The sequence below is a fragment of the Lycorma delicatula genome, chromosome 2 (assembly GCF_047948215.1).
Source record: "Lycorma delicatula isolate Av1 chromosome 2, ASM4794821v1, whole genome shotgun sequence".
Lineage (NCBI taxonomy): Eukaryota > Metazoa > Arthropoda > Insecta > Hemiptera > Fulgoridae > Lycorma > Lycorma delicatula.
In genome coordinates this window covers 181,062,631-181,082,457 of record NC_134456.1, presented here as the reverse complement: position 1 = coordinate 181,082,457, position 19,827 = coordinate 181,062,631, and the positions used below count along the sequence as shown (strand labels likewise).

Below are 19,827 nucleotides of genomic sequence, written 5' to 3'. Positions count from 1 at the left end.
TTCAATGGTATGTCTAACTGGAGATTATATATTGATGTATATATATATATATATATAAATGTAGATTTTATATTGATTTCACCCACGAGTTATTAAATGTGCAAATAACATCGGCCTGAAAGTGCACAATATAATTTTTTTGTTGATAACTTCTTTTTAGATAAAATTATTGATTTTTCTATCACATATGCTACATAAATAAACATAAGTTTATATTTGAATCAAGGGTTAGCAATAATTAACAATGAAAATTTTGGTATATATTTCCATTTATTTACTTTTTTTAAATAAACTTATAGTTAAAACATTGTACTCTGTAAATCTGTCTATTTGTAAAACACTAAAAACAAAAACTGCAATTTTGAATGAAAAATTTTTTAAATAAATGAACATAATTATAAAAGAAAAACAATAAACAATATTTTTTTAAAAGTAAATGACAGAAATTGTTCTATTAGAATTACTTATTATTCACATAATACAATAAATGCAGACAAATATACATTATATTTTTAAAAAAAGGTTTTGAAAAGTTTAAAAATAACAATATCAAAATTTATATAAATATATTAAAGTATATAAAAATATTATAAAAAAGTGAAAATTACAAAAAAATTAATTTTATGGTCATATATTTAATAGGAAGAAAATGGCAGAAAACAGGTATAATGATTATAATAGTTTTGTGATGTTCTTCAAAATATTTACTGAGATACAAGGCCGGTAACCCAGGACAAACTGGGCAGTGATACATCGTATCTTTGTGGATCTTTTTACCTGCACATACCCTACATTTTTTTGAGTCTCTCATTTCTTTACGTGGAAAAACTTTTGGAATATGTTGCAGGATAGCAGTACTTTTTCATTGAGAAGGAACAGCTGTTGGACATTGTGTGTTGGATTACATAACATTATGGTTAAGGATCTAATGATGGAATCACGAATTGTTTATGGATAATTAGGATGATTTTAAAAATAAAAAAATAGCTATTGTCAAAATCAGATGACATATATGAATTCCCAATTTTTTATACCAGTTAGGGCTTTTCTTTCTGTTGGATAATAGGTAGTCATCTGACCTAAACAATCAATGCCTCTCATGAATTTATTACATTAAACTACAACCTCTGAATTAAGAGTTTCACCCCCTCACTTGATTGGGACACTGATCATTTCATCCCCAAATTCAGAACTAATCAAACCTTCTGTTCTTCCACTTCAACACGCAAACATCATCATTTGAAAATAAGGATTCTACTAACTCGTTTTAATTTTTTTACAAACAACATCAGACAGGTTCCCCTTTTGGTTTGATATTAAGGTACTTGTACTGTAAGTTTTTCTTTGTAAATGCTCATGGACCAGACCAACACTATTGTAGTAGATGTCCATGAAGAGAGAGTGTCGACTGTCCAATTGTCCCTCCATGAGCTTACATCCTACATTTGCTGTGTGACCTGGACCACCAACTTCTTTACTGGAAGCTCCAGTGTATACAATGCATCTTAAGACAAAATCAGAACATTTTGTTAACATATGTTTTATTCTGTATCGATGTCGTTTAACTTTAAGATAAATACGGAAAAGTAGTCTCCTCTCCAAAGTACCATCAACTTGTCAGTGCATGAATTTTGTGTAGAAATAATCATTTCGTCTATTATTTTAGGGGCAAAGGTCTAGTAATGGTAGTACTTTGTATAGTCTGTTAGTTGGTGTAGGTTCATCTGGGCAAGGAGTTTTGGCAAAACATAGTGACTGTAAAACTGCAGCAAACCTGTCACGGTTCATACAGCTTCTGAAAAATGAAAAATCATATAAAGTGTCAGTACTCCAATAATCAGAAATGTATGGCATTCGAACTGATCCCATATGAAAATGCAGTGCAATAAATGTTAAAAATTCATTTGTGAGTGGTTTCCATTTTTTTATTCTGGCATACGGTGATTTTGATGAATTGTAATAAAAGAGCTTGTTTATTTCTCTCTGTCACAATTAGATCAGTTATTTTATTTGTAAAAAGCAAGTCAAAGTGTCTGGGGCCACTTCCAATGGGTAACATTTTCAAGCCAGGTAAGTCAGTATATGGTTCTCTGTTGAACTGAGGTCTGTCTGTGCCAGTTTTTGTCTTTGTGTTGTCTTGTTGTTGGTGCTGTGGTTATTTGTTGGGTATAAGTGGAAGGAGGAGGGCTAAAACAGGGTGGTCTGAAGGTGTGCTGGTGTTATCTGAAAGAGGTTGTTATGGGTCGTTGACGGCTTCCTCATCTTCATTATCACCACTTTCTATGAAGTCAGATTCTCCTGACCATTCATCTAATGAAAGAGAAATATCATTGTCACTTTCTTCAAGAGCTCATAGTTCTTCGGTGCTTCAAATTATATTTCTCTCTATCCAATCTCCTTTTTCAGTGTTGAGGTTGAAGTTGTTCCTCCTGATATCAATAGTACTGGCTCAGATGGTAGTGAAATTTTGCATTTTGGAATGTGATCTCTTTAACCTTCCTCATGTATACGGCATCCTAAAACAAATAAAATAATTATTTATAAAAGTAAAACTGTTGAAAACAATTATTTTTCATGTTATACAATAAGTTTCTGTGCTCTCAGCAAGCATAAAACAGACTTGACATAAATTTTTATATTTCTGTACACTTTTGAATATATTAAATAAACGTCATTATATAACATAAGAAATAAATAAATAGTATCACAATAAAATAGTTTGAATCACGTATATCAAAAAATATTTGAAAATATGATAATCTGTAATTAGAAATAAGATATAAGAAATTTGACTGATGTGCATCTTTTTTTGAGATTAAAACATTTATTGCATTTCAGTTTTATAAAAATAAATTTTTAATAAAACAATGCAATTTTTATATACATATTTACCCTAGTAATAATAATAATACATCAACAAATTCATTGAATTTAAAAGTAATGAATCAGTATTTTATTTGAAAAATGATAATAATTAAAAACTGAAAAAATTGCAGTATTTCAAAAGAAAAAATAAGGTAATATAGTACAAGAAAAATCGAGTAATACGCAGTGCAGCAATATAGTCAGATTTTTAAATATAAAATTAATAAAAAGACAAGAAATTATACCAGAAAGTAATACAGAAATATGAGGAGAATAAATACTACATATTGTCAAAAAAAATAAATTATAAAAATTGACTTACCTGATAAGTTAACTATTATTTAAATCTTGTCATGTCTTGAAATTAAATTAAAATATTCTTGAATAATTTTCACTACATTTAAAACTAAAAACACACAAATTTTTTTTTTTTAAATCTACAAAAAGTTTGTATAAAAGACATGGTAAAACTGTAGTGGTCTACATGTAAAGAAAACCTTACTGAATGACTGTAAGCGAGTGCCAACCTTGTAAAAATGACAGCAAGCAAACCAAAACAAATATAATATGCACATAAAAAAGAATGACAATGGCAGTCCAGTCACCCAGAAAAACTAGAGCGGATGACAATGGTAGTCCACCACAGCGTGTGATGTGTTAATATCTTTGCTACTGTTTGATTTCAAATTTTGGTTTATCATAATTGTAATTCAGTAATTTTGTTAATCATAATACCTTATCTGCTTAAATAAACTCATTAGAGTGACTAATACTCACAGAAAGAAAGAGAGAGAGAGAGATAATCAATGCCCAGCATAATGTATATGGAAGTAATTACACTTAACTTTACATTCTAGTAGAGTTCCAGAGGTTGATTCCAAAGTCTGATGACAGACACCAACTTTATAAAATATTCATTTTACTTATTCAAACCATCTAATTACTGAATGTTTATAGAATGGTAAATATATCTGCTTGGTGGGAACTGTGGAAGGATAAAGTAAACAAGCCAACTAATCACAATGTTTTCACAAAAAAAAATTCTGCTAATTGAGCAATTACATATCATAGCCCAGAAGAAAAATTTAATCTATTTTTATTAGCATAATACGGGGTGAGCATAAAACTGAACAGTTGCAGACTAAACAACCCATCGGGTTGGTCTAGTGGTGAAAGCGTCTTCCCAAATCAGCTAATTTGAAAGTCGAGAGTTCCAGCATCCTAGTAAAAGGACTAAGTCCTAGTAAAAGCAGTTACTTTTATACAGATTTGAATACTAGATTGGATATGGTGTTCTTTGGGTTTCAATTAACCACATATCTCAGGAATGATCGAACTGAGACTTTACAAGTCTACACTTCATTTACACTCATACATATCATCCTCATTCACCCTCTGAAGTAATACCTGAATGGTAATTCCCAGAGGCTAAACAGGAAAAAGAAAAAAAATTACAGACTAAACACATTTGTGACATGTAATATTTTATGTATGAAATGAAAACTTTAATTAGATTCTTACATTATTAAAAGTTTATATATTTACCATACTTTTACAAAAGATGTTCAAAGTAAGTACTTTGTGGAGCAATGTACTTTTGTGCTTAAGCAATCATATTGAGGCAAATGTTACAAAATGTTGTCAATCTTTTGTTGAATGTTCACCTTTAGTTCATAAGCAGTGTGTGTTTTGATTCATAAATTCTATCCATCAAGTAGCCTCAATGGAAAAAATCACAACTAGATAAACCTGGGGGACACTGCCTCTGCTGACATCCCAACTCCATAGGGGAAAGCACCTGCCTTGTGACACTTCCGGTTGCCACCCCCTGCTCCTAGTCCTGATGGCTTTAACAGAAGTCATCTTTTGTCCTGTAACTTTTTACATCTCATAGTAATAAGCCAGGCCTCGTTGGGATGCCACTGATGTAAATGCCTTGGTAGATATTTACTTAGTGATTTAAACTCAGCTTTTGCCTTCGCTGTAGGCCTCGTCCAGACATCTTGAATGTCCTACATCATTGCCCTCTGAACTAGCTAACCAAGCTTGTGGAAGCATGAACCCCGCACCTAACTTTTATTGAGCCAATTTCTAGTAAATGTCTCAAAATTCGAGGCAAATTAACAACATGTTGTTTGCAGCAACAAAATTTAGTCCTAGTTCCCTTAGTGAACTCTACTTCATTTCATACCCCTAACTTTACGTTAATTTACGGACTTTGATCTGGTCTACAAGGGAGAAGTGGACAGACCTCCTACTCCCACTCAGCTCCATTGCAGAGTCCCGCATGACATTTACTTTCTTCAACCATTGTCGAGATGCCGCTAAACCTCATGGCTGCATAAGATCCATGTCCTTGGCAGTGCAGATTGCTAACATTCAAATAATCACCACAATTGCAATTAACATTCAAATAATCATCTTATGCTGAAGACTCCACACCCTGAGAACCTTACATGCCTGCGTTGCTCTGAGCTCTATCTCTGCAAGCAAGTTGCCCTCAGCCAGCAGCAACCCATCGTTGGCATAAGCCACAATGCAGCAGCCACTGGGCATCTGCAACCGCATGAGAGAGTCAAATTCAACGACCCAGACGAGTGGACCTAAAACATTGCCCTGCAGACAACCTTTTGACAGGGTCTTTCTTACTTCCGAGCCGGTGTCATGAAGGATTACAGTTCTGTCACTGAAGTAGCTTGAGAGAGTTCTAATCTCATTTAGCGTGCACCCACGCTGCTGAAGTTAAAACAAGGAAGAGGGCCACCATAAGTTATTGAAGGCCCTGGATATGTCCAAAAAGACACAAGCACATATCTGCACTCACTGGATGAAGATCCATTACCCTAAGAATTGTGCCCTTGCCGGGGTGAAAACCATACTGGTTGTCCATCAGCATATGGTTAGAAGTCAACCTACAATTAATGTGGAGGTACAAGACCTCAAAAACCTTACCTACTACAGGCAAGAGCGTCAGAGGGTGATAAGAAGAACTTACAGTGGGATCCTTGCCGCCACCTTTGATGAGCAATTTCAACACACCATGTTTCCAACATGCTGGGAAATATCCAACAAAAAGGATCCTATTAAAATCCTAGTCAAAGGACCAAGAATCACCGGCAACGTGCGAACAAGGAGCTACACTGTGATACTATCATATCCGGAGCATTTATCCTGGCCACGCTACAAATTACTTGGCAGACTTCCGCCTCAGTAATCTCAGATGAAAACCAACAACTTCCCTACAAACAAGTCGATCATATGAGGTTTCATCAACCTCAGTATCATCTGGAAGTAGATCGTTCATCAGAAGAGTGAGGACACAACCGTTGTCTACAACAACTCCATCCTGGGTCGAGAGAGCTGATAGAAGAATGTCTTTTTTCCACTTATGACCAAGTACGCTATAGACAACACCACATGGGTCTTTGTTTCCCTGCTCTTATACAAAAGAGTGCCAGGAATCATGCTTAGAAGACCTAACGTTGTGAAAATACTTGGCCCTCTTCTGACAATAATCCGCAACCAGAACTGCACGCCAATCAGGATCACCCTCGTGCTGTGTGGCTCTCCTGAGCCAACCCACAGTCTGCTTCATTGCAGTAAAGTCCCGAGTCCACCATCCAGCCACTCTCTCAACTCGTGCTTGTGGGAATCAATCAGTGGCTTCAGTCACCGGAGAAGAAAAATTCTCTGCCAGGTTGTCTAATGGGACCTCATCCAGGCTTTGAGCAAAAACTTGCAGCCTGGCTGCAAGAATGCTTAAAAACATAAGCCAATCTGCATATCTGTGCAAGAAGTGCCCCTGCTGAACAGGAACATTCTCCTTAAAGACATCATGCAGCCCACCTACCAATTCAGAAACTATTAGCCGATGATCATCTTGCAATCATCAACTACAGACCAGTTAAGAATTCAACGAGGGATATTCTTAACCATGATAACATCGATGTTGGTACCATGGAAGGCACTCCACAAACCAACTGCACTACTTTTCCAGCTACATTAAAGATATCAAAATGATGCTGCACGATGAAACCTTCAATCAATTCGCTGCCATCATCTGTGATCCCACTGTGCCAAACAAGCGACTTGGCATTCGCATCAACTCCTATAAGAATAGGCCCGCTACCAATCTAACAATCCTATCCCATCTGTCCAAATGCTGTACAGTGAAAGTACTCTGTACTGAAAGTACAAACTAACGACAACCAGGTTCGAACCATCCACGGCAAGCTTGACAATGATATGATGCGTGTCAAGAGGCCTGCCATAAGAAGATGCTATCTAAAGACTTCCTGCACAGTATGGCGGATTTGCTGTCACCAATGAAAAACTTCTTCCAACTTGGAAAACCTGGCAGATCACCCCTGACCACATACAGGTGTTGTAGAAGAACAACATTGAGGCTCTGTCTCGCGACAACTTCACCTAACTCAACTTGGACTGCATAGGCACCCTGGGCATTTAGCTGACTGAGCCTAATCATTAAGGGAGTTGTAATAAATCTCAACTGTCCTCTTGTAACAACCACACTCCTTGCTATTCAAGGAGTGATTATGACTCTTACACAAGCTCTTACATTTGATGCAAGTTGGAGCCTCTTTTATCTGCGGACAATCGTTTGCTTGTGGTCCTCTTCACCACAATGCACACAGACCGACGCATACTTACAGAATTTGGCCCTATGGCCAAAGCGACAACATTTTAAACATTGCTGCACGTCAAGGTATTCCTTGATGCAAAAGGATGTGAAATCCAGGAAAATTCTACCCTTCGACAAGAATTTCTGGAAGAGACCAGCACCTAATTAAAAAACTATGTGATACCGAGCAGCATTACGCTTTCCTGTTTTGAACTCAGCATAGCACCTGGGCTTTGCTGGAGCAGGAGCTGGTCTTTGAACCACTTTGACCTCCTTGGTCTTGGAGGCCAAAGTCTCATAACCTTCCACCACAACGGAGAAGGCCTGTTGAATTTTTACCAAACAAAGAGGAATTGTCTTCCTCGGACCTGAGCTGATGCTGCCGGGTAAAACCAAGAAATCAATGACGTAGTCCAGGTCGCCCTGAACTGCCTTGGCCAGCGGGGTATGCCTCTGCTGACAGTTCAATCAAGTCACATGGATGCATGTTAGTGAATCATTTGATATGTAATACGTTGTTCTGTTTTGCTGAGAGAAGCCATACACTTTTTCAAAATTTATAAATGCAGTGCAGAATCCTTCAAAAATTCTACAGTACACTTCTACACTGAGAGTCTAGTTAATAAATATTGGCCCCCACTTTTACCAGAAACAGTGCAACATACACTGATTTTCTAATTTGTAAATGTTCAAACATATGGTGAGGATTTTCAGTCATGCAGTAGCTGGTGTAATGCGAATTAAAGTGTCCATGCCTTATATAACATGAAATACATAAATGGTCTATATGTCCATTGACAACATTTTTGAGAAGCCAGTTGCCATAATCTGATCTTCTGAACACTTCTATTTATCTGATCTCAGTTGTATAACAACTGTTGCGCAGTTGTTATACAATTTTGTTTCAAATTGAATCATTAAGAATATTATAACAAGATGTAAATTTTACAAAACTTTATTATGATAACTTGCATACAGATTTTTCAGACTGGCAAAAATTCTTATTTTAAGATTGACTATGGTCCCTGGATTCGTAATGGAAGGTTGCCTACTACATTTTGCATTTGAAATCAATCCTATTATACACCTTTTTTTAACAAAATTGTGTATGCCTCTCTTTGGAATAAAAGGTGCGGCTATTAAATAATGAGACTAATGCTGTAAAATATTTTATTTTTACACATATTTAGTTATTATCCCCTTCAATATATACCCCTCCTCAATCTCTACAATGCTCCATGCGAATTTCCCATTGTTCAAAATGGTGCTAGAAGTCTTCTTCTGTGAGCTCTTATGACGTGCCCTGCTTCTTCTTTCACGGCTTCAACGGTCTAAAATCTTGTTTCTTTTAATGCAGGTTTGACCTTGGGGTACAGATAAAAATCATATGGTACCAGGTCAGGCGAATAAGGCAGATGGTCTAAAACTGGGATGTTATACTTGGCTAGAAACATCGACAGAAAATGCTGTGAGAGCATTGTCCTGATGATGAATCCATGACTTGTTATTCTTCCCATGAATATAAAAAAAAAACAATCATCATCGCTTTGAATTTTGATTTGCTCATTCGAGCTTTTTTAGCTCAAGATGAAGTTGAGGACTTCCATGCATGGACTGATGCTTATTAGTTTCTGGATAAAAGTGAAAAACCCAAACACTCTTTCCAAGAAGTTTGGGTCAATTTCAATGGCATTCAAAGTGTCAGACAAAAATTTTCACGAGCTTCTTTATATTAAATTGTGAGAATTTTAGGCATGATTTTCATGCACATTTTTTGCATGTTAAAATTGTTATGTAAAATTTTTCTTATGCATTCTTTGTCAATTCCTGCAGTTTCAGCAATCGCACGAATAGTTAACCGAAGGTCAGATCAGATCAATTTTTCAGTATTTTCAGTTTTTGACATGGAAGGGTGATCCAGGCAAACATCTTCTTCAACGCCTTCTCGGCCATCTTGGAAACGCTTAAAACACTCAAAAATATGTAATAAGCATTCATTGCCATACATATGCTTTTTTTTTATAAAAGACAAGTTTCGGTAGCAGTTTTTCCAAGTTTCATTCGAAATTTCATGACAATTCTTTGCTCTAATATAACATTTTTTTGGCAAAACAAAAAAACAGATGTTATCCAAACGAAGGCCAATGGCCAGACTACAGAAACTGGAGTGGCAACAATCGAAAGAGAAGGCTTTATGCTACACAGCTGTCAGTTGTACAAATTTGGCACATGTGCACTTCTTCTATAACAGCATTAGTCTCGTTATTTAATAGCTACACCTCGCATTGACATTGGAAATTTTTCCATGAATATTTTATACATTCTTAAAATATTTAAATTGTATATAAGTTTCTACTACAGCAAACCTTTTCTTGATTGAATAAGGAATTTTAGAAAAGTACAACTACAAAGAATGAACTACACTGCTCTGAAGCATAAACAGTTTACAATTGGCAACAACAGATGGTCGTGGTACGTCAACATCATTAGTATGATGAGAGAAGTAACACACACAACCAACAGTAGTGCAGTAACAACAATGGTGGTAGTAGTAGCAGTGTTAAGGGTGACCTCAAATAATTTTTTGGGCCAGATTAGTTTGATTTTAAGTTAATCATCCAGTATAATTTTTTATAACCTGCTAAATGATATATTTATTCATAGTACAGGTTGTGAAATAAAGATAAATTCACTTTAAATATGACTGGGTTGTATTCTAGAACTTACAAAGACAGAAGATCCAAACTTTTACATACATAAATTAGATTTCTCAATGTTTGATGCTAGTACTTTGAGAAGGTTTTTGCTTTTACAGTGAATTGTACTTATTAGGAAGAGAATTTTTATAACAGATAAAATGATTGTTATTTTCATGAAAAACATTTACCATATAAATAGTTTGAAAGATAATGAAATGAATGTCATGGAATTAAAAATGGAATTTATGTGTATTTAACATCCTTTGCAAGACTTATTTGTGTGGGTACTTAAAAACTTTTGTAATACTAATAGAAAACTCTGATTTTATATACAAGAAGACAAATTCTTAAATAGGGAGGATGACTGGGCATATGACTTTGCTGGTCAAAATTTTCTTCACAGATTAATTTTTATTTTTACTAGCAGTTTGAAGGACGTCTCTTATGAACTGAACACAGTGATGTTTTTGATCATATGATAAGGAATACAGTAACAACTGGAACCTATCCCAAACTATGAAGGAAAATTTGGGCAAGATTGTGCCCAAATTTTCCTTCATATTTTGTTAGTTATCTCTTAACAACAATATAATCTGTAATCATACTCTGACTGACACGATACTCTTGATTCTGTTCTCTTGAAATCCTTGTATGAAAGGAAGACTGGGCAATCAAAGTACATCATGCTAAATATTTGTACACAAGATGAAAATCTACTTCTATATACTTCTCCAACAAAAAAGTTTCATATACATTCTTTAGAATTATAAATTTTATTTGATATTTGCATCTGTTCTACAGCACTAACCATTTATAAGTTTTCCGACTACCTACGCAACATAGCCCTATCCTTCTGAAATTCTTAGCTGTGTAGTATCACCAGGCTGCAGATTAATGGTAAATCTAAGGTTAAAATGCGTTGCTTCCCAGATGGTATTCAAGCCTTGGATAATATAAAACTGTCACGTTTATAATTTCCACAAATAAATTACTACTGTGAAAAATCATAGGAGTCTTTATCAAATAAAAAGTTAATCTAATACAAACTATTAAGTACAAAAAGGAGACTCCTACATGATAAGAAATACATAAAAGGAATAATTGAACTGAGAATTAATTATAAATAAATATAATTCTTTTTTTTTTTTAAGTAATGAACACATTTCCAGAAGTTCTAAACTTTTTTTTTTTTTTTAATTTAACACTATAATGAAGTAATAGTGAACATTTTTGTACATTTATATTTGTAATTATTTTTATTAAAATTGATGAAATAGGCAGTATAATTCTAAGTTACTAATAAACTTAACTAAACTAAAAAAATTAATACAATTAAAGTAGTCACCATTTCAGGTTTTTCTTTAGTTTTTAACTAGATCTGAAATTGAAATACTAATTATAATTCAGAAATTAATTTTTTAATTTTAAGATATCATTAAAAACATAAATCATGTACTTAAACAAAAATTATTAGCTTTACAATGAAAATAATACAATTTTAACCAGCGTTATTAAAATATATATCGATAATGAAATTCAATAGAAAAATACAATAGTAACAGTTAAGCCATTTACAATAAAAGGTTTAGCTATTAATAATAATTATATAACATATTTTACAATAATATTTAACAACTCAGCTCTAATAGTAATATGTAGACAATAAAATTATTTCCTGTTTAGAATTTCACAAGAAAGTAATATAAATAACAATAAGATCACATCATTATTTTATTATCTATTTAAGAAATTAAATTGTAGAATAAATTATACAATAAGGCTTGTCATGCATTGTTACCAGAAATAGTTTTCTGTTTGTGGTGCACGCATAACTCCTACACCACCTCCTAATCTACGATAATTCATTGCACCACATAATCTCCACTGATTCTGTTCAGGATCATATACTTCAATAGTCTTTAAATAAGCTGTACCATCAAAACCACCAACAGCATATAGTTGTCCGTTGACCACAGCTAATCCCACCTAGAAAAGAATAAATAATTTAATCATTAGATTATTTTTTTAATATATACAATAACACCTGTATTATCTAGAACTGTTTTTATCCAGAAACATGAAAATAATGTCCAGACATTAATGTAAAAATTATAAACTTCATTAGCTTTATACAATTAGATAAAGTTTTTCATGATGGAGAATTGCATTTTGTACAATGTCAACATTTTATCTTTGTTAATATCTTTCAAGCTTTTAACAGTATTAGTAGAAAACAACTATGCCAACCATTAATAAATTAGGAATTCCACTGAAACTACATGAAACACGTTTTCCACTGAAAACTGTAACATAAAATGTTCAAAACAAAGCAAAATAACAGACCTTTTACAGAAAAAGTAATTTTTACAATTCTTCACTATCTTCTCTCTACTGTATTTGTATTTATTATTGTGTATTTTTGGTTTTTTACATTATTTTATTGCGTAAATAAATTACTTTTAATGATTATTATTATTACTGTATTGCAATACCCGTTAGATGGCATATTAAAGCAGTACCACTAAGCTACCTAAATATCAGTTATTGTGATTATCGGTTATAATGACCTAAAATCGTCGGTCCCTTGGATGTCACTATAAATTATATTAACAGTATGTTAATTAAATTAATATAACACTGAATTTCTAAATGATATCAATTGCTTACCATAACTTACAAAAAACAAACTAGGTTGAAAGAAAAATGTTTAAATTTAAACATTATTTAAAAAACAAACCAAAGTTATATGGTTTTGATAAATATTTATTTCTGATACTAATCTTGCTTTCCACAGGGTCAATTAAATTTAAATATGTCAATTAAATTTTTTTTGTTGATGTGGCTATAATGGAAAATTTTATGAATAAATTGAAATCGCTTGATTTAACAAATGAAAATTTAGGTCAGAGAAAACTGATAATAGTATTATAAAATCTGAATTATCAAACTATGATGACATATTTAGTATGTGTACAGTAGAAGTAGGAGTAAAAGTAGTTGTGAAGCAATACGGGAAGCACATGTTAATTTAAAAGCGAGTTATATTAAAAAAAATAAATAAATAGAGAAAAAATATCTTATTTTATAATATAGAATTACTATAAGGATCTTTTGATGTAAATCTGTTATTAAATGGTACGTTAACTTTTATAAATTACACATTACAAGTGGAAATTGTTAAAAAAGATACAATTTTTTTATTGATCAATATGAAAAAAAAATTGTTTTGTTACAATTTACTTCACTAATAAAGGTAATGGAAACATTTTTGGCAGAGTTAAGCTGAGATACTAATATTATTTTAATGGAAAAAATTAATGTTATAAAAGTAAAAACAGTTCAATTTAACTGTTTTCATTGAATTCTACAATTCTGGAGAATAACTCCCTTAAAAGAGGGAAGTGGGTAATCCATGGAAAAGCAAGGCTAATAAAGGGTTAAAAAGGGAACAAGCTACACAAGAAAGCAGAAAATGAAATTGTAAACTTTTTTTACCCAAATATGAAAATGTCAGGAAGTATCTCCTATGGTGTGCGATAATAGTTTGGTAACTTAAAAACATTAAAAATTATAATAAATAAAAAATAACAATAACTGGGGATGTAGAAATTCGTTTTTTAACAACACAATTTATATTTTGGAGATAACTGGGAAATTACATGTACCAAAAACCAGCAAAAGCCATATTTTCTCACATTTCTCTTTAAATGAAATGAAACATATTTTGTTGTATAAATGAGTTCATAGTAATATAATGGTAATAAACTTTAATTTGGTGTATTTTCTTTTCAAATTTAGATGTCTTATCTTACTATCCAAATTTATAATATTAAAGATAATACATATTGAATGAATTTTTTAATATTAAAATATAAAATTAATGCCACTAATTCCAAATATGACTTGTTTTAAGTTGTTTATTGCTATAAATTTTAAAATAGGAAAACAGTTTTAGTTAGAATGACATTTTATGAAAAACATAATATAATTGATCCTCTACTGCGTTAAATAATACTATGTTGCATTTATTAAGTATTAAAATTAAATAGTGTAGCATGTTCATGACTCAATCAGGATATTGAGAGTGTGACAATTGAAAATGCTTATTCAATTACAATTTATTAATTAGAACATAAGTAAAACAAGACAAATCAATAATAATAATAATAGTAAACACAACTACAATAATAATCAGAATAATGATAAAGAGAAAAAAATAATAATAAAAATCACTAATTACATACAAAACAGAATTTAAAGAATAGTCAGGATTTATTCACAGATAGACAAATAATGTTGGACACCAAAATTCAGTTCCACTGACAAAAGACATTAGCATGACCACTAGTCTTAACACTTTTAAAAACTAGTCTTGTATTAACAATAGTACAATAGATAAGACAAGTATAAAGTTTTTTCACTGCAAATACCTTTGTTGTTAAATAAAACTACCCTAACACTTTATGAATGAGATTTAGTACATTATCTCTTACACTTATAGTCTTACAATAACACCCCAAACCTTTTTCTTTGTGTACTGGAATTACTTGTGACATCACCTTAATTGAGTCAAACTTGCATAACTCCTCTATTGTAGCACTCTTGCACTCTCCTCGCAGACTGATGTTATAAAGTCTTGCTTAGACTGATTGTCAACTGGTCTTCTTTGGAATATTTATACTCTTACCTGCAGGACCAGACCCCCCAGTTGGCTTGAGAACAATTAACCAAGTCCTTTCTTTTTTATGCATTCCTACCCTGGGTCTGGTAACTCTTCTCATAGAACAACATTATTTCTGTTTATATGTGTCAGCGGGCAGTATTACAAAAGAGGATTGTTAAATGGACCTGTTACCTTTACTAAAAGGGTTTCTTTTAGCTCCTTTCTGGATTCCTCTCATTACTATATTTTCTACTACTTTCTTCTTAATTGGTAGGAATCCATTACTCAGGTTCGGTATTCCAGTCTTATTACAATAAAAGAACTTTCTTTAGAGAACACATCTCTCTTGAAACTATAGTCTTACAATACTAAATATACTTACTTATTTATACTAGAGTTGTACAATTTTTGACTACTATGAAGTCACACAAGATAATGGCTTTTCTAATAAGATTGGCTTTGTTTACAGTTGTATAAATAATATAAATCTAAATTAATTCAGTTTAAGTCAAAAAAGAAAAAAAAATTGTCATTAAATAATAAAACTTACTCCACTTCTTCGAGATGTCATGGCTACAATGGGAGACCATGAATTAGTGTGTGGGTTATAACGTTCCGCACTGGAAAGTTCCATACTATCATCTCTTCCGCCAACAGCATATATTAAGTTATTAAACACAGCACAACCAAGGTGTTTTCTTCTTGTTGACATTGGAGCCATTTGCGTCCATTTATTCTGACGAGGATCATACCGTTCCACTAAAATTATATTTTCACAATTATACACTGTAGTTTATAGATGTCATCTTTAATAACCTCAATTAACTACTTTACTAAGTAATAGTAATAATGATACCTATATAAGAGATAATAAAAGTAATATTAAAGTTAAAAATTGAAACAAATGTATTTTTACATTGCATGTAACATAAAATTTATAATTTTATTCTTGAATGACCTAATTTACTATTTTCTATTTTTATTTGACCCTCAATCAATAAAATCATCAATAACAGGAATGTTTTATTTATTTTTTACCTATTTTTACATCCATGAATATAAATAAAATATTAAATTTATTTATTAAACGATTTGTTGAAGTAGGTGAAATTAATTACAGTACATTTCAGGCTACTGATCACATTATTTGAGTTTATAACTATTCCCTAAAAATGTAAAATTTATGCTATTTTCAATAAAACCTGCTTTGCAATAAATCCTTGCCTTTGTTTCAAGTAATTCGTTTATTTACTATTACTTTTATTATTTTTTCATGTATTATAATTTTGGATAGAAATAAATAAAGACTTGATTTGCAATGATGCTGACCATTTGTAAAAACAAGTAGGTTGATTTTAAGGCATTCCTGAAAATTAGGTACTAGAACAATGAGTCAATAGACATCATTGGTTGATTTGTTTTCTTTAAATATTGATAAGCATTATTTATGCCATTCTAATATACTTACGTTATCACATGCAGTATGTTTATAAAAACCATTTCAAGAATTCAGGGGATGGTCTCCCACATCAAAGTAAAGAAAAATTTTATTATCAAAATATGTTCAGAAATGGTTAGTTTATTGGCTGTCCACCATTTTGTATTTTTAACATAAAAATTTATATCTCACAAATGGTTTATTCCATGACTATAATAAATGAAGTTTATAATAATAGACAAAATGCTTATTATACCTTTACAGAAAATTTTTTTAACATGAACACAATAAATAATCTCATTTAAACAGAATAGTGTAAAAAGAAATTCAACATTATCTACAAAAATGTTGAAATATTATTTATGAAATTTCAATTTCATGTGCTTATTCTTTTAAGCTCGAAGGAATAAGCTAACACTAACACAACCTTCATGACACTGATTTAGCTAATTGTGAAAAAACAGACACTAATAGCTGTTTTTAGATGGTCACTATAGATTTTTCTATAGTGGCAACCTTTTGATCTTACGTTATCAAACTGTATACAACTGTCAAAAAACTATTTTGATATTATTACAGCAGATGAAGGTAATAATTTTTTTAATATCTACTGTAATTACCAGAAAAATTTGCAATTTGGTATGGATAAAGATAAACATAAAGGTTCATATTTTAATGTATGTTGGTTATGTAATTTAGAGAATTGTTTTGACAAAGAACTTGCAATTGAATACACAAAGAATAGAATGAAAAATCAGTATTTTCCTACAGCTTTCAGCTAACAAAAATGATGTTTCTTACTGTGTAAAGAGTTTTGAATAAAATAATATAAAACAAAATACGTCTGAATTTTGTAAATGTTATGTTTTTTCTATGCTAAGTTACAAAATTAAGAATAACTTGAAATCAGATGCCTTCTTATGTTAATTAACCAGACTAAACACCTATAAATCATTTGCATATAAAACTTGTACAAAGTGGATAGGAAGTCCCTTTATGCCAGTTATGAAATAGATAGATGCAGCTTACCTTTTATGGATCTAAAACGTCTGTGTGGGTTCCATCTGTTTAAACAACTGTATGAACAACAGTAGGTCACAACAGGCAATTGAGCTCTTAATGTAACTTTTCTGACCCACATCCGATCCAGTAATTTGGAATTTTTTCATTGAGGTGTCTGCAGATATTCAAAGCAAAATGCACTGGAACACCATCTTGCTGAAACGTAATGATGTCAGTGTTCTCTTTTGCCGTTAATTCTGGAAACAACCACTCATCGATTATTCTCAGAAAACTATGATGATTAACTGTACCATTGAAAAAATAAGAACCAAGGAGATGTTCAGCTGTTATCCCAACCCAAATTATAACATGAGCAGATGGTGTTCGAATTCCTCAAAAAAGTGAGGATTGTCTTTTGCCCATAAAAAACATTTTGGTAATGAGAGCTTCAATAAATTACTCACCCGTCTGAGAACATGATTTTTTTTTTTATAGTTTGCTCCTGGAAAGCATTCAAGCAATAACTGACATGCATAAACATGTCGATTAAGGTCATTGTCACTCAACTTATTAACTGTAGCTCGATGAAAACATTTAACTTTCAAGTCCTTCTGCATATATGGTCTCACATTGTTGTTCTTGGAATGCCTAACTAACTCTGCAGAACATTTGTGTGTTGATTTCATTGGCGATCATTAAATTGATGCCTCCAAAGCAGCACATGTCTCAGTTTCCCACTGTATGGCGCTTCAATAATTCCCGTTGCAAAATCCTTCTTCTTCTTCGTCAGTAATGATTGCCATGATGGTGATGATTTCCCAAATCCCATAAAGAAGCCATTCTAATCTCTCCAATGTTTTACCAGTATGTGGATGTTCATGAATCCACACACAAGTTAACAAACACTCTTCAAAAGTGAATGCACTCGTATCCACCTATGTTTCACACCTGACTACAACTAAGGTCATCCCACCACAAATGAATGCAAGATGCATTCACCCCACCACAGTTTATCCTCCCCACTTTTACAGCAGCAGTGAGAGATATCAGTGGTGAGAATTGACAGCAATAGAGCCTGATTAAACTGGATTTATTACAGTGTAGAGGAACTTTTGAGAATTTTTTAGAGAATCTGTTTACTTTGTTATGACTTTGTTTCAATTCAATAGTATTAAAAACAAACAATAAAGCTGAACTAAAGACATGAAAAACATTGTATTCTCAGATGAGTGCAAGCTTCTATGTAATACATGATAAATATTGGCTGTAATTTGTACTTAGATAAAACAATAATTTACTGTTATGTAATTAAACAGACTACCTACTTAACAACATAAATAAAAATAACTTTATCATACAAACCAGTATTCAATGGACACTGTCCATCAGAGCCTCCTATTGCATAAAGAAACCCACCAAGCACAGCAACTGCAACACCTAGCCTTCTTGTGGTCATGGGAGCAACTTTCCCCCACTTGTTTTCTTTTGGGTCATATCTATAAAATAAAGATGTTTGTATTACCTTGAATATACTGGTAAATCTACTGTTCTTAAGTCATAAAAAATTTAATTTAAATAAATTCCATCATTCATTAAATTTTTATTCAATGTATAAATTTTGAGTTGGTATAAATTTATTAATAAAAACATTCAACAAGCTCAACAAAGCATTACTTTTTACAGAATAACATTTAGTAGTTAATAATTTCTACTATTAGTAGCAAACAATCCCTTACTTCCTCCTCCAGTTACTTGAGCACAAGTACTAAAAATAAAGTAATAATTGACAGTCCCCATTTCTTCTCTACTTAGTTAAACAGGTATTAACAATAAGGAAAAGCCAACACTAATCACTGAAGAAAGAAAAAACTGTAGAGGTAACAAATGATGAAATGAAACTTACATAATGAACCACATATCTGATATCATTTGTACATGTGATACAAGTAAGGACACAACAACAGCAAAATTATAGTAAATGATACAACTCTTAAGAGCAGAAAATGGAGGCTGTCAGTTTTTGTCTTACTCATTTTTTAAGCAGATTGTAAAACATTAAATAATGATATAAAACAGTGATATGATAAGCCAGTAACACAAGGAAAAAAGTAACTGGACTTTTATATGAACAAGCTAAAAAAAAATTTGTGTTAAAAAAATGTGTTTTTAAGTATTGATTACAACTAAACCAATAAAAGACAGATGAACCAGAAGGAGGAATTGTTGAATAAAATAAATAATGTATCTAAAAATATAATGCATCTACCTAATTTTATAAGCTCCAAATATCAGTTGTTTCAATATAATGTACAACCTGACAACAAACCTACAAGTAATAAATGGTTCTTTCTATCTTTTAGTAAACATAAAGGAACAAACAAATATGGTTATTTTGGTTTAAAATAGTTGGTATCTACATATATATAATTATTTCAATTTTGTACCTATTTTTTTTAATCATTTTTACTTGTTTATACTTTCATAACACTGATAATTTAATAAAATTGTTTGCTTAAAT

General features: G+C 31.9%; 1 protein-coding gene across 2 annotated transcripts in view; it reads right to left on the bottom strand.

The window, feature by feature from the left end:
* Nucleotides 1-606: 606 nt before the first annotated feature.
* Nucleotides 607-19,827, bottom strand: part of dbo (Kelch-like protein diablo) — a 44,846-nt gene continuing 25,625 nt past the window's right edge. The window contains exons 9-12 of one of the 2 annotated variants that reach the window (XM_075356798.1): nucleotides 18,672-18,805; nucleotides 15,420-15,628; nucleotides 12,005-12,192; nucleotides 607-2,516 (exon numbers count right to left, since the gene is read on the bottom strand). In XM_075356798.1, the coding sequence (XP_075212913.1) occupies nucleotides 2,501-2,516; nucleotides 12,005-12,192; nucleotides 15,420-15,628; nucleotides 18,672-18,805 (547 nt within the window). In that variant the 3' untranslated portion in view covers nucleotides 607-2,500. Of the gene's footprint in view, nucleotides 2,517-12,004; nucleotides 12,193-15,419; nucleotides 15,629-17,336; nucleotides 17,567-18,671; nucleotides 18,806-19,827 lie in introns of those variants that run through there. The other variant, XR_012755205.1, reaches the window with a different exon arrangement.